The 15,601-nt window shown below is 36.9% G+C and overlaps 1 protein-coding gene and 1 long non-coding RNA gene across 4 annotated transcripts in view; both read right to left on the reverse strand.

The window, feature by feature from the left end:
- LOC126278523 (nascent polypeptide-associated complex subunit alpha, muscle-specific form-like) overlaps window positions 1–3,858 on the reverse strand; it is a 60,367-nt gene extending 56,509 nt beyond the window's left edge. Inside the window, exons 1-3 of one of the 3 annotated variants that reach the window (XM_049978691.1) lie at window positions 3,753–3,858; window positions 1,471–1,553; window positions 734–862 (exon numbers count right to left, since the gene is read on the reverse strand). In XM_049978691.1, coding sequence (XP_049834648.1) covers window positions 734–860 — 127 coding nt within the window. In that variant the 5' untranslated portion in view covers window positions 861–862; window positions 1,471–1,553; window positions 3,753–3,858. Of the gene's footprint in view, window positions 1–733; window positions 863–1,470; window positions 1,554–2,877; window positions 3,711–3,752 lie in introns of those variants that run through there. The other 2 variants (XM_049978690.1, XM_049978692.1) reach the window with 2 other exon arrangements.
- Window positions 3,859–6,258: 2,400 nt separating this feature from the next.
- Window positions 6,259–7,161, reverse strand: LOC126278530 (uncharacterized). The gene is made up of 2 exons (XR_007550717.1): window positions 6,497–7,161; window positions 6,259–6,380 (listed from the first exon to the last, which is right to left on the reverse strand). It is a non-coding gene; the product is annotated as an uncharacterized LOC126278530 (long non-coding RNA).
- Window positions 7,162–15,601: the final 8,440 nt, after the last annotated feature.

Raw genomic sequence — 15,601 nt, forward strand, 5'->3', positions numbered from 1 at the left:
TGTGTGATTCTACAATGGTTTACTTCAAATACCACAACTGACTGTAGCTTCTGCCTGAGCTCCGCAACTTAATGGAACAATATTACATTCATTAATAAATATCTTGTTGTTATGCTCCTCCTTCCAAAGACTGTTTTTACACACTTGTGCATGCTGGTCTGTCTTGTACAAGCCTCCTGATCTCTGCATAAATAGTGTAATCAACATCCATTTGAACCCACATACACTCAAAATTTCCAAAACTTTTAGGTCACAAAAATTAACAAATTTACAAAAAGAAAATTGGAATGAAACACCTGGACCACATACAAGTGCAACATTCCAATGTGATATACAACCAGATAATGGCAAACATGACAAAAATGTAATGTAGCAAATGTGCTTTACTTCTTAAACCACTGAGTAAACAGAAGCAGGGACATTTATGGAAAATGATAGGTATTTGACACTGCATAGCAAGGCCATACAAAATTGAACAGGCACAGTGAACAGGACATAGTAAGTAACAAATACTTTCATACTGGTGCAAGCAACCGTAATATAAATTAGTCTCTCCTTTAACTGCTGCAGTAAATATGGCACAATAAATCCTACAAATATATGTCTATCAATATGGGAAACACAGTAATTAAAATATTTGTATGCAGGAAGACTGAAATACTGACATATATTAGATGAGATATTTAGAAGACTAGAAAAATATTAATTAATAAGTGAAACATGAAAATAGTACCTTCACACAACAGCACACGTAAACGCTGCACTATGAGCTTGAACTTCTCAGGGAAATAAGGATCTTTGAGGTCTCCTTCACATGTCACAACTGTCTCAATTAGATCACCATCGCTATCTGCAGCCATCTCTAAAATGCAATCATAAAATCACATTTCACTAAAAACGCAAAAATAACAAAAAGTAAATGGGGGAAGATTATAGTAATATATCAAAATTTTTCCAACGTATATTAAAACAAACATACACAAAAATACCTTTCCCATTTCTTTCATATCCAACTACTGTTAAGTTAGTATAAATTTAGGTAGCTGACTCAATTTGCTGCATCAAATGCGTATGCGCAGTGTTCTAAATTGTCACTACTTGTTATGTAATGCTGTAATAGCATACCATATATGCTCTGTACCTTCACACTTTTTGCAAGGAATGCTATGGACAGAAGACTGGTTAGATACTTACATTCGGTGCCTACTCGGAGCCAAATTACTATGGATACTCACTACACAAGCATTCTATGTTGGCACCCCGTGCAGGGATGTTGGAACCAGTGGAATACGCAGAATCCCTTATGGTTGTACCCAGCATCCCTTGCATGGAGTGTCAAGTTAGACTGTGTGTACAGTAGTATTCATGAAACTATAATTGACCACGGAGCTCACAATATTCATTAATGGAATATATGGCTAGCAATTAAAAGTGAAGGGCTTTCAGAAGTAAAAGAAAATGGTTGCTTACCTGCCAATCAGACTCACATGCTCCTGCTTTTGGTAACCCTCCCTATCCTCACAGCCCCACAACGGGGCACAGGGCTAAAAAACCTGCAAGAAATACCAGATCTTCAGAAGTCTAGTTAAACATTTTAAAATTTGGCATTTCTGCCAGTTGCCTTAAGCTGAACATTGCAATTTCAGCACACATTATCAACAAAAATAAAAAATACTGCAGCTCCAAAGCAGTAAATATCAGCTACAGTATTGCTGCACCTCCCCACCCCCAGTTAATTTTTCCAATGAACAGAATGTTTACAATAATGTCGAAAATTTACAACACGAGCAATAAAGTACTGGTAAGACTTAAGCTTACACCTGTTGGCTGAAGATAGTTTGAATCAGCTGGACTAAATTAAATAAACAAAACAAATTGATAGAATCACCTAGGGGGGGGGGGGGCACAGTAAGCTGAAATATGGCTATGCAATAGTAACAATGCAAGGAACATAATTGATTCAATGAGAATCTGAATCAATCAACTGGTATTAGTACTGAAATTCTACAATAAAACACTGACACAGAAGTAAACAACACATTATATATATCATATATGCTGTGTTTTCTGCAAATTGAATATATATTCAATGCTGTAGTTGTTAAAGAAAATCAATTTTCAGGTCAACTGAAAAACAATTATTGCAAAGCAGCCCGACAGTAACGAAATTAATATTTTATTAAATGAGAGCAATAGTTAAATCGAAAAATATATAACTCCGCTGGTGACAACCCTTACACAGTACAACTACAATATGTAAACAATCATTTTTTGGGATACATTTAATGATCAGTAAACACGACTAAGAACGAAATGTAAACAAAGCAATCGGTAGCAATCTTAGCTGTGACTCGAAGATGCTACTTCGCTACTTCACACAACCTGTTATCAACATTAAAATGATAGAAAATCTAAAGCGTACCGCTACTGTTGAGTCATAACAAGCACCACTCTAGGCAAACAACTAAAACAATTTCCATTAAGAGCTTACTAATGGCCTGAATATCTCTGGTAACTGGGACGTACAGTAGAACTAAGATGCATTCAAAAAACTAAATAGAGTAATTCATCACCAATATATCGGTAACAGCACCTGTTAAATAACGTATGAAATAATTACTCCGCATTTAATATCAAGGTAAAGAAGTTATTGCTCTAAACTACGCTTTTATCTCGTATTCTATACAACCCGACAAACTATTTAAATCATTATTCGACACATTTCAAAACAATCAATGTCCGGGACAAAACACTCCAAATTCACAACCACTATTTTTCCTCTATACATTTACAAACAATCGTACATTGATAACAATATGCATATTATTACATTCGTAAACAAACCAAATGAGTGGTAGAAAAATTGAAATCATTCACCATATTTTCAGTTTACATTGGCTTCAACGAAGTTCTAGATTAGTGTGAGTTTCATGTGCTGTAAATCATCCATTTCTTTCACCTTTTGCAGTACGTGATAATGTGCACGTAATAAAAAGTCTTACTGTTTTGTGCTGATATTGACACATTTTACAGGCGATTCGTTAACACACACTATCTGCATTTCTTCAAGTTTGTGACACACAATCTGACAATTCGAAAATCCACTATAAATAAACTACTTTAATACATCATCATCAGTTTTCTTAATCCTACGTTGTTCACTAAATCTAAACACCAAACAAAATACGATGGCTCAAATATTGCCCTGCCGACGTACGACCGACACATATGATTCCGCCACGGAACGCAAATAAATACCACTCGAAGCACAAATATAAAGGTTTAATACACGACCCTTGTTAAATTAAATCATATTTCTATCCTCGTATCATTGCCAAAGTCACACAAATCCAAACAACTAACAGCAAGCCGTACAAGGGGATTCCGACCTCCATTTTGTGACATGGGGGAGTGGAAATCAGCTTTTGCAGCATGCTTGTAAAGTTCCGTCAAATCACACTACCGCAGGCGTTTGAAGAGCAATACAACACTGCAAAAGCACTTATTATGCATTAAATATCCACGCACAAGACGTAGAAACCATTGTACATCACGTTAAATGAAGCATCCGCATGTAATTTATTCATCCTAGATTCGAAAACTGATCCTCGGTAGACGGAAAATCTCACCTTACCCCACTTTCAGACTACCATATACGGCTTCAGAAGACGCACAACCTACCTCCAGATGGTTTAAATAAAAGTAATCCACATCCATTGCGACGAATTCTTTGATCACAGGTCCCAACTTACCTATAAACGAAGAAAAAACGGACATAATTTGGACGAAGTCATAAACGCCATGGAACAATAACAAGAGCCGCCATTTGCAATGCTCGAAACTGACATGCGCAAATGAGTCGATAGGAATTGTGGGTAAGGCTTCCCGCCGTCCGACAGGTTGAAATAGGCACTTCAAGAAATACCATTGGTTAAGTGTCGTAAAGTGTATTGTAGAAGGGCGAACGGTGAAATGATCAAAACATTGAAAATTAACTTATTTGAACATTGGAGAAGCCTACAGGACTACAAACGGCACTATATTTCGTGTCAGTAAGGTTCAGCCCAGCCCGCCATTTAACCTCTCATTCACTCGAAACCTAAAATTTATTAAATTTCTTGCAGCTTTGTTAGGCTGTTTCTTTGTAATATTATTGAAAAATGGAAATTTGGGTACTATTTGTGTAATATACCCAGTCCTTGAATTTAGCAAATATTGGATTTATGTTTTATCCAAATCCGTGCGTTGCACAGTGCAATTAAGTTTACAATTTAATACTGGATTATGGCAATGGAAAAGGGAAAGGATTTGGAGCCAGTTCGGTAAAAGAAAAAGTTACAATTATCAACCAATTCTTTATTTACAATTTTAGAACAAATATTTTTAATACAAGTTATATCTCCTGTATGGCAGAGACAAGAATGATATACATTTATTATTGCATGGTACTACAATTTATGACAATCTTCACGAGTCCAGTTTGCCTGAAACTAACACACCAGCTTCCACCATCCTCTTCAGCTCTTTCTCAGCATCATATGTCCTAAAAGCAAACGAAAAATATTAATTCCTTTCAGGTAGCTTCATACAGAAATAAAGGCATCTGTCCTTTATTGTGCAACAAAACTTAATTTGGTACAGTGTAAAAAGGTACAAACGACAATCTAATAGCATAAAACGCCAGGAAAACAAATGCTTTTTTGAGAAAGAGTACCTCAAACAATAAGTGAGGAAATCAATGTAGCAGCCATTAACTGAAAGTTTCTAAATCAAACACATCCTCACAAGTTACTAATTCAAAAATTCTAATCAACTACAATATCTAAAGCATAGCAAATTTATTAACTTGCACCCTCATTCATGATATTACAAAACAGACAGATGCCTCTTATCAATTTTTTGCAACACATTTTATTGGTCACAAAGATATATGCTTAACTTACTGAAACAAGTTGTCATTTATTTAGCTATTAACACACAATGCTGACATTGTAGCTTTGAAGTTCTTGCCCTTCATACAAAATAACCCACTACATACAGTATGTGGAAATTATTTAAAAACAAGTGAAATATGCCAAAATATTTTCATTCCAAGTATAGTCAATTATATAGAACACTATCTTTATGGAAACTGACCAATGTCTTTTAAGATCAGAAATTTACTCACTCCTAGAACACTGACAAATACATTACAGGTTATCACAAAAAAACCAGATCAAAATGAAGAACTACTACATAGAATGGCAGACTATCAGTGCCTTTTTACCTCAAATTAATCTGTATCACCCAACTTTACAACGGCATCCAATGTGGATTTATACACGAGTCCACATACGCTGTTTCTGTAGAAACTACAGAACAAGCAACCCAAAAATGTTTCAAACATTAAACAAATTATTCTTTTTCACATACGAAAATCAAGTTGTAAACCATTTGGAGATTTGTGCTTAAATACATGTCCTTTAAAGTTATATCTCCATTACGACCCAATTTGGAAAGAATGAGTACTTACATTGAACTTTTCTTGCAGTGCAACCAGTTACTGAAACCTGCTAAATAAACTATAAACAATAATTTGGACTGCTTAACAATCAGTGTAACTGGGACAGCTGCAACACGACCTTCACTGTATAGAAACAAAAATAACCAGCTTACTTGAAATATTACACAGAGTTCACGATATAGGGCAATTCCTTTATTCTCCTCCAGCTCCAGAGAATTATTGGTCGCCTGAACCAAAATTTAACATTCAATGTGTGTGTACTAATTGTATACGATAACCCCACTTTCACTCCTTAATTTACAATGGAACTTACTTTATCCTAATAACATGCTCTAATATCAGGGAGTATAAAATAAATTGGGACTTACTTATAGAATTCCGCATATTTTCGCTTGCGGCCTTCTCCAACAATGAATTTATATGCAAGTGCAACGCTCGCTGCGAGAACCAATCCAGCTCCAAAAACAACTTTGGACTGATTGGTTAACAAATTCCTCATTTGGGGCTTCGGGAGCTTTTTCGTTGGAACTGTAGAAGACATCTGAAACAGAGATGCACCATCGGCAATGCTGCAGTAACGAACATAACCAGTACTACAGTGTTTTCATAAAGGTTCCGAAATATTCATTCATATACTATATAACTACAGCAGACGACGACGACTCCTAAAGTCTAACATTCACTTTTAACTGTCAATAACATCACAGCAACATTCCATTTCTATAATATTGCTCAAATTATTGATATACATCTACCTTTCTTCACGGATTATTAACCAATCGAGTTAACACTTCGGAGGATCCACTAGCCTGTTCCGCAAATTGTAATCGCGTGCAATGGCGGAGGAAGAACATTAACAGTGTAGCCAACACCCGTACTTGTAGTAACAACCAACAGAAGTATTGCAGAACATGAAACAGTAATGCTTATCACACTGTGTAATAAATAATAAAATTATTTACCAGTAAATGTTATACAAGTTTTTGAACTTACTAATTAATTTATGACTGTCAGTATTCACCTTCACCACTAAAAGAAAATTTGAATGAACAGTGTTTGTATAACATATTATCTCCGAAACACCAAGTAATTGACAACAAGTATTCAGTTTGAACTTTTATGAGCACTAATGAGTGCATAAATATGACCAATAAAGCCTACGCATGTCTAATACTACAGACTTGAAATTTGCTAGAAACATTCTGGAGACGTTTATTTAACTGTCACATTTTTCCTTTGTACCTATTTTATTGGAGGTTAAGCAAATGTTCCAATCTAAATTCTGATGACACCACTGAATCGAATACAGACGGTCTTGTGCGCTTGAATCAAGTTGCTATCGCATAGAAAATAGTACAAGGTTAACCGAATGCGTGATATGGGGGAAAAAAGACAAACATGAAAATTATGTTTCGCGAAAGTTAACTCAGTATATTAGGCTACTCCAGGCAATCATTTCAAATTTTGCAAACTCATCCCTACACATGCAGTGAAATGTGATATATTGCGTTTGTATGTTAAACAAATGCCGTGGCAAAGTGTATAGGGCAATTACGTGTCGAGGTAAAAGGTAGAGACGTATACCAATATTTATGAAAATACTGCGAGTATGGGTACAGGAGTGCGTCCTGCCGTCAAGAATCCGTGAATAATATTCTCAGGTAGTTACACAACAACTGCAACTTCCATTTTCCTGGTCTTGTGTAATAATTCGCCGTTTCTTTAACTACGCGAAATTAAATTGGATTTAGTATTCTTCAATCACTGACCATTGTAGATCTGAAGCTGTACAGACTGAATGTAACATTATAATTTTGCAACTACATCTGTTTGCCAGTGATTTTAAGAAAGAATTTTGTGCATAGCCATTCGCAAAAACGCAGTTAATATTTTATGTTTACTTATGCAATGGTGGAGCACATTAGCTGCCTGTGTCAAGCTACACAGTCTTCTTGGCATGTACACAAATTTGATTTTTATTTACCACAGAAATCCTTACAATAGGACATACACACACATATGGGAAAAGTCACAGGAGAGCTGTATATATTGTTCGATTAATTTAGTCATCTGTGGTACAACACATAATTGTTTTAATTATTGAGTTATATAATGCAGATATTGTTCATAGTAAGTCAGTATTCTTACAGTGTTTTGCATGAGAAGTGATAAGACATGGCAGGTACAGGACTGAAACACCAGTGCAGATTCAGGGTCCTGTTCAGGTGGGGGGGGGGGGGGGGGGAAGGGAGAATGATACAATAAGTTACAGCGTGTGCCCTCCCCTTCCCCCTCCTTTTAATTTGCAAAAGACACATACCCTTTTAATCATAACTATACAACAACAAAACAATAACCATTTTAAAGTAATGGTAATATTAATTAATTGATTCATTATCAGAATTTTTTATTTTTCATCGTTTTCAGTGTGGCGACTGATTTGTTGCAGCTCTCAATGCTCACCCATCCCATGCAAGTCTCTTATTTTCTGCATACCCACTCTGAATAGCATTAACCAGTATAGTGATAGTTTATAGTATAGTCTCGTATATATTTACACGGTATACAGAGCAAGGTTCTATGCTGCCTTTGCCTCATGTTAATTCATACCTAAGTTTTTCCACATCCTTACATGTTCTAGTTGATGATGGGATCAATAGAACATGATGAATGAAAGCTAAATCCATTTGATCCCACTTATTGTATTCAATTCTTGGCTTCACACTATAATTTTTACCTCCCACAATTAATTCTGTTACCAAATTGATGACTCCTTGATGTGTCAGGATATGTACTGTACTGCTCCCTTCTTTTGGTCAATTAGCCTATATGCCATAAATTTGATTTTGTACCACCTCATTAGTTCTTCAATCAATCCCTTTAATTTTCAATATTCTCCCTTAGCAGCACATTTTCAAAGCTTCTGTTCTCTCCTTTTCTGAACTGATTATTCATCCATCTATTAATTTCCATACAAGACTAAACTCTATACAGATAGCTCAATAAAAAACTTCCTAACATTTAACTCTATATTCATTGTTAACAAAATTCTCATTTTCAAAATGGTTTTCCTGCCATTGTCATGCTACATTTTAAATTATCTTTACTTTAGTCATCAACTGATATTTTGCTGCAAAAATATCATAACTTATCACACACTCTGTGTCAAATTTCCAAATGTAATTCCATCAGTTAATGTAATTCAATTACTTTCCACCACCCAAGCATTACTGTTGTCGATATTCGCCTTAATACCTCTTTACTGTCCTTTCTGTTCATCTGATCTTGTAGTTCCTTTGCCGTCTATGGCGAATTACAGTGCCATCACCTAACTGCAAAGTTTTTATTTCTTCTCCCTGAATATTAATTCCCTTACCAATTTTCTCCTCAGTTTCCTTCAAAGCTAGCTCAATGTACATACTGATTAACATTGAGAGTTGGCTACAACATTGTCTCACATCCTTCTCAACTACTGCTTCCCTTGCATATCATTCACCTCTTTGTAAGTACAGTTTCGTTTTTGTAAAACCTTTTGCTCCCTGTGTTTTATCTCTACTACACTCAGAATTACAAGGAGTGTAGTCCAGTCATATTGTCAAAATATTCTACAGATCTAAAATTGCTGCACAGCAGAATAGAATAAAATTTTATTGGAACCAACCGGGACTCTTAACGGTTACCATTGTCGACTTTCAGAAGAACTGCAATACAAACAAGCAGGGAGCTCAGCACATTACATCAGACTGCATGACCGATAATGTCAGGAATACCAGATTCAGCACTTGGAAAACACTGCAGAACAGAACAAATACTCTTCTTTAATGGGGATACATGTAGTAACTTCACATAGGGATGAAACAAGAACTCATTTCAGGCTACAAATCTTGCATAAAGGAATGCTCTGAAGTTAAACATTAGCCTTGCCAAGAGTGCCGACATCAGAAAATGAGAGCACATTTGGTCGCCCATATGTGGGCATCATGTCATTGACTGCTATAAAACCTCTCCATTTCTTTCACTTATTCTCAGTGTGTGGCCACTTCATCTGTACCTCTGATACCAACGAAGTCTAGCTTTACTAGTTGCAAGATGACCTGGTGAATATGATGAAGTGTCACCAGCGTTGAGTCTACTACATATCAAGTCTGCAGCTGTCTGACAGTGGGGGGAACTTCAACTCTGCAAGCTGCATTCCTGCCAGTCACACCCGTGTCTGTCCAAAGATGAGGGCCAGGCCAATCTTCCATGAATGAGAACCCATCTGCCTGGGTGCGGGCAGTTTAATTTTGGTATAGGGCATTTGTGTTGCCACTCCTGGGTAGTAAAAGTGCTACCCTACTGGCTGTTTGCTGGGACTGCCTATTGGGCCATCCTCCATGTCGCTGTGGGCTCTTCCGCTTACACATCATTACGACAACCAGTAATATTTGCCTGCAGATTTCTGGAGCTGAGACTGAGTGCAACTTCACTCAATGAGAGCACTAAGGCTTCAACAGACATCTATTTGTATTTGTATTTCTTTATTGGTCCTGTAAATCATGTTTAGGTACATATTTTGCACAAACGATGTACTCTTTGTTTCACTTTAAACTGTTGTAAATTTTGCATCTGTTTCAAATAGGGTGGCATGTGACTGTACAGCATTATGCCAGTATGACACACTCCTCTCTTACAAATGTTTGTACTTACTGTATTGACTAGCAAGTAATGCGTGTGCCTAATATCATGAGGGTGGTAATCATACTTATACTTGAAGATATTTCCATCTTTTAAAATACTTCCTTTTGTGAGATTTAATATTTCATACATATATAAGCAAGGAAGAGGCAGTATACTGAGATTTTTAAATATTGTTCTACAGGAGTCTCTGTACTTATCATGGTTTATTAGTCTAACAATCTTTTTCTGCAGCCTAAATATTTTCTTTGTACCTACGGAGTTCCCCCAAAAGATAATGCCTTACATCAGCTGTGACTGAATAATGCCATGGTACATTGTATTTTGTGCAGGGATTCTTACTGTGCACGTAAGTGTGTTTAGCTTTTTATTTATATGGTTAAGATGTGTCCCCCATTTTAGGTTTTACTGAATATGTATACCTCAAAATTTTGTGTCGCTCACAGATGAGACAGTTTTTCCATCAATTTTAGAAATTGGTCTTGCAGGTTGTAGTTCCTGTGAATTGTTTAAATTGACTGTCACTGGTTTTTCATTATTTATTATCAGCTTGTTTGTTCTGAACCATTGTGTCAAATTTTGTATTATACCTGTAGCTGTTTTTTTGTAGGCTTTCTTCATCACGTGATTTGATTAGAATATTTGTGTCATCTGCAAAAAGTACTGTTGTCCCTGTAGTTATTTTTTCTGACAAATCATTAACATAAAGAATGAAAAGAATTGGCCCAAGGACTGACCCTTGAGGAACTCCATATGTAATGTTTTGTGCCTTACTGTAAAAATTACAATTTTTTTGTGTTTTTATGTCTTTGTGTTTTATTTGAGTGATCTGTGGACGGTCATGAAGGTAGGAATGTATCCACTTGTTTGGCAGGCCTCGTATTCCATAATTACCTTGCTTCTGCAACAGAGTATTATGATCAATTACATCGAAGGCTTTACTAAGGTCAAGAAATATGCCAGACACATGTTGCTTATTATCTGCTGCAGTTAGGATTTCATTTAAGAAGGTATAAATAGCTGACTGTGTTGATCTGCCAGTTCTGAAACCGTGTTGCGCATCACTTATTACGTTTTCTTTATTTAGAAAGGCAGTCTGCCTTCTAAGAAATAGTTTTTCAAGAATTTTACCAAATCCTGACAATACTGATACAGGTCTATAGTTTGTAGCTTCATGTTTGTCACCTTTCTTGTACAGTGGTGTCACTTTTGCCATTTTCAGATTTTTCAGGAATATACCACTCACGAATGATGAATTGGAAATATCCGTTAATGGTTCTACGATAGATGTTACACTTGCTTTGATAATAATATCTGCTATTTCATCAGTACCTGCTGAATACTTATTGGGTAACCTTTTTATAATGACAGATAATTGCTCAGGTGTTGTTGGAGACATGAATAGGGTTCTTGTAAGAATTTTTGTATCTGACTGGAGTGTATTGCTGTCTGGTTGTGAGTTGCCAGGCTGGAGTGACATGCCGGATGCCATACCTTCCTACAACAGTGTCATAGCACTGACTTTAGTCAATGCCGGAAAAGGGCGTGCATTTTTCTCATCAGGTGCTGATGAACTACCTGGTGCCTTCATGTGACATGGGCGTAGGACAGTGGCCGCAGGCCACACTACGAAGAAGACAGAGTAATTGTAAAACCCTCAGAAATAGATGAGTGTTAATTAAAGGGTGTCTTATTAGCACCCCGACACTCCACAGGACCACATCTCCACTCAGCTATCCTACACCAATGTAAGAGACCACATCTGTTGGGTTCCTACAAGTTTTTGCCAGAAGCTGTGATTTGTGATGCCCTTCAAATTTAGAGTTAGGAGTGCTAACATCAGTTGTCACCGATGTCAAGAAGCCACAAATGCACATCAGCAGCCATTGACATCTGTCGTTATTTTTCTTCACCTATTTTCTTTTTCTTTTAGTTTGGGGCCATGTTGAGTTGCAAGGATCTGTGGAGGAACTTGAAAGTGATATTGTTTAGACCACAAGAACCAGCAGACCTATCACAGTTCCAGGGTAACTGTTGGGAAGAGTACTTACAGTTAGTTAGGTGCCAGTATTGTAATTTATCAGGGCATGAGTTACTTTGTACTAAGGCAGTGCCACTAATGTGTGAAACTTGTAGATGTTTTGGACATGATGTATGGCAGTGCAGTGAGTCCTGCTGGGTCATGATATGTAGGAAATGTTAATACAGTTGTTTTTGCATATTGATCTTGTCTCAATATACTAGATTTCCAGTTGTTCTATTGTTTGATTCAAAATAGAGGTTACACAACAAGCAGAAATACATGCAACAACTTGAAGTGAAGCCACTGAAATTTGAAACTTCTGGTAGCTACATTACTACAGGATGAAACGGAATGATGCCAGGGTAGCAAGTAGATGCAGAAGGCACTAGAAGCATTAAGTGTCCTCACTGGGTTGACACAGTCGTAAGAGGGTGATATAGAGACTAGTGAATGTACCTGTCCTATCCATTGATCCTACAGCAGATTGTCTCATTATGCTTTTTTTCTGGGAAAGCATCCTCAGATGTATCAGCCTTTCTGGGTGATGTGTGGAGAGCAGCTCAGTTAGGGAATTGGTATGATGCAACATATCTGTCCAGGACTAAGTTGCGGGTGATGCTAAAACCTATGTCACATTCCATGAAACTCTTAGTAAAACATAGACATTTGACTTATTGACCAAAGGGCTTATCGAACACTATTGCCAGCAAAATAGTGCCACACTTTTCAAGGAAAAGTTCATGGTATTGACACAGAAGCACAGTGAGTCAGTAGTGGCATTCTAGGACAGAATTTGTTAGGTAAACTCGAAGACTTACAAATTGATGAATGCTGCAGAAGCGGATATAGAATCTTCTTGCAAGAAGCAAGACATATTTGTGAGGCGTATTTCAGCAGATATGTCGCAAAGGGTGAGAACAGAAAATCTTAGGCATTTGTCTCCAGCTATTAAGATTGCCACACAGCTGGAGGAGATAGATATTGCGACTCAGAAAAAGTGTGACCATCGTGTCATCTCCTCTGATGTCAAATGCAGCAGGTGTGGAGGAGGAGGGCATGTGAAGAAGCAACGTCACCAGTCACTGTGCTTCGGATTTGATGAGGGTGGGCATAAGGCACATGACTGCAAAAGCAGTAAGCAAGATAAGTATAATAAAAAGCATTTGTTAAATGTGAACAGGAGTGCCTTAACAGTCAAAAGGTAATACCCAATAAAATGATATACTGCAAGGATGTGTGCAGAGATGGAGTGTTGCTTCCTTGGCACAGTAAATAATAAGAAACATAAATTCTTGGTAGAGAACTGGTGCACATGTTTCAGTTGTGGGTCAGGACCTGTTACATAGGAAGAGACTCTTGTCTCCATGGTATAGGTTAATGGAGTGGGAAACAATAAAGTGGAGCAGTCGGCAACTGACAGACCGCAGTCCAGGTCCAGACCACAGTAGATTGAAAACTGGCCCACCAAAAATATTTTGAAAGTATAAATTATGTACTGAAATTATTTTTAAAAAAAATATTCTATCGATAACAGTCCATTTGAGCATCACACTTATAATCTTTTCTAGTAGGATACAATTAACTGCTGAATAATTAAAATACATAATGGTTAGTTATAGGTAGAGTAAATACATAGTTCCTATGCCGTGCAGCGTGGTATAACATGCTGAAGAGCGGGGGTGGAAGGGAGCAAGCTGGCTGGCACAGCACGCTATGTCGATCTGCATAAAAGCTCTGTAAACACAAATGCAACACAAGAATTTTATTTAGTGACCAAGGAAATTTTATAAATCGATTTCAGACTCTGGCAACCTCTGAAACCACTATTAAATCAGAGAAGGCAAATTCATTTAAATACCATTTTTTGTGTTCGTAATTCGAACAGTAGATTAAAGTTACTGTATGAAACTTTGTGCAAGTTCACTTGGTGATGGCGATATTTGACAACGATGTGCCTCCTTTGCCGTGCGTTGGCGTGGGCTGTGTCCCGTGCGCGGGTATTTTTATAAAGAATGAATCTAAATAAAGTACACAAATTTGATCGCCAATTCATCAGTAGTTCCTGCGATGTCATACGGAGCATTTTGTTACTATCGATGCATATAATGTTTCTTTTGGATTAATATGAATCCTAAAATGTGTAAAGCTGATGGTGTAAATAGGATGTTTTTGATTGAGTGGACCGAACAGTATTGTTTTACGCAGCCTGATAGGCCTGGAGCTGTTCCAGTTTGCCTCATATGCAACAGAACTGTCACTCTTGTTAAAAATGCCAATTTAAAACAACACTACAAAACAACTCATTAGCAGTTCCATAAAAAAATTTCTCTGTGTAGTGGATTTCATAAAAAAATAAAAATAAAAAAAAAGCCTCAAGGCATATCTAGCTTCTTACAAAAAATCATAACCTTCCTAGTTCGCTCTATGAGCGAGGAAGAAAAATCTGTTGTGCTGGACCTTTAATAAACACCAGAAGCCATTTTCAGACTGAGATAGTCAAAAAACATATGTTGGAAATGGCCATGGACGTCTTGAAGAGGAAAAGATGTTGCTGCAATTGAAGGTATTCTACTGTTGGCAAGAAGTAATACAAGAAGAACTGAAATTTTGGTTGCTGACAATAAAAGTAGTTTGCTTGAACTCCTGCAGAAGGCACCTTGCTACGCCATAGCACTAGATGAATCATGCAACATTGTTGAAGGAGAACAAATTTCCATTTTCGTGAGATTTTTGGATATTGAAAGTAAAGAATTTAGAGAAGAATTGCTAAAAATATTGCCATTGAAAGGCAAGACTCGTGAAGATGATGTATTCAAGACTTTTGAATACTTCATGACAAAATAAAACATTAGCTGTGATAAAATGGTGTCTCTTTCAACTGATGGGGTCCCAATGTTGATCAGCAGAGAAAATGGACATAGTAAAGAGAATCAAGGATATTAATGCTGGGCTACTATCTTATCAGTGCATAAGTCACTAGGCAGCCCTTTGTGGAAAACTTAGTGTGACTCCAAAAGAAGTTGATCAATTTTGTGAAGCCTCATTTTGCTCTTCAACACAGACAGTTCAAAGTGTTTCTTTCTGACTGTGATTCAGTACATTCTGACTTACTGCAGTACAACAACGTTTGTTGGCCAAGTAAATGTTAAGTGATTGAACATTTTTGGAAAATGAAAGGAGAAGTAGGATCCTTCTTAGAAAACTTGGATTCACAAGCAGCAAGAAACCATTTGGAGTTCCTAGCAAAAAAATGCAGTATGCTAGCTGTGGCTTTCTTGAAAGACATTCTAAAACGATTAAATGCACTCAGTACCAAGTTACAAGGAAATGGGAAATTAATATGCAATGTGATACAAAGTGTGTCTTCCTCCCGTTGCAAGCTGGATAGCTGGATCTCT

This window comes from Schistocerca gregaria, chromosome 6, assembly GCF_023897955.1.
Source record: "Schistocerca gregaria isolate iqSchGreg1 chromosome 6, iqSchGreg1.2, whole genome shotgun sequence".
Lineage (NCBI taxonomy): Eukaryota > Metazoa > Arthropoda > Insecta > Orthoptera > Acrididae > Schistocerca > Schistocerca gregaria.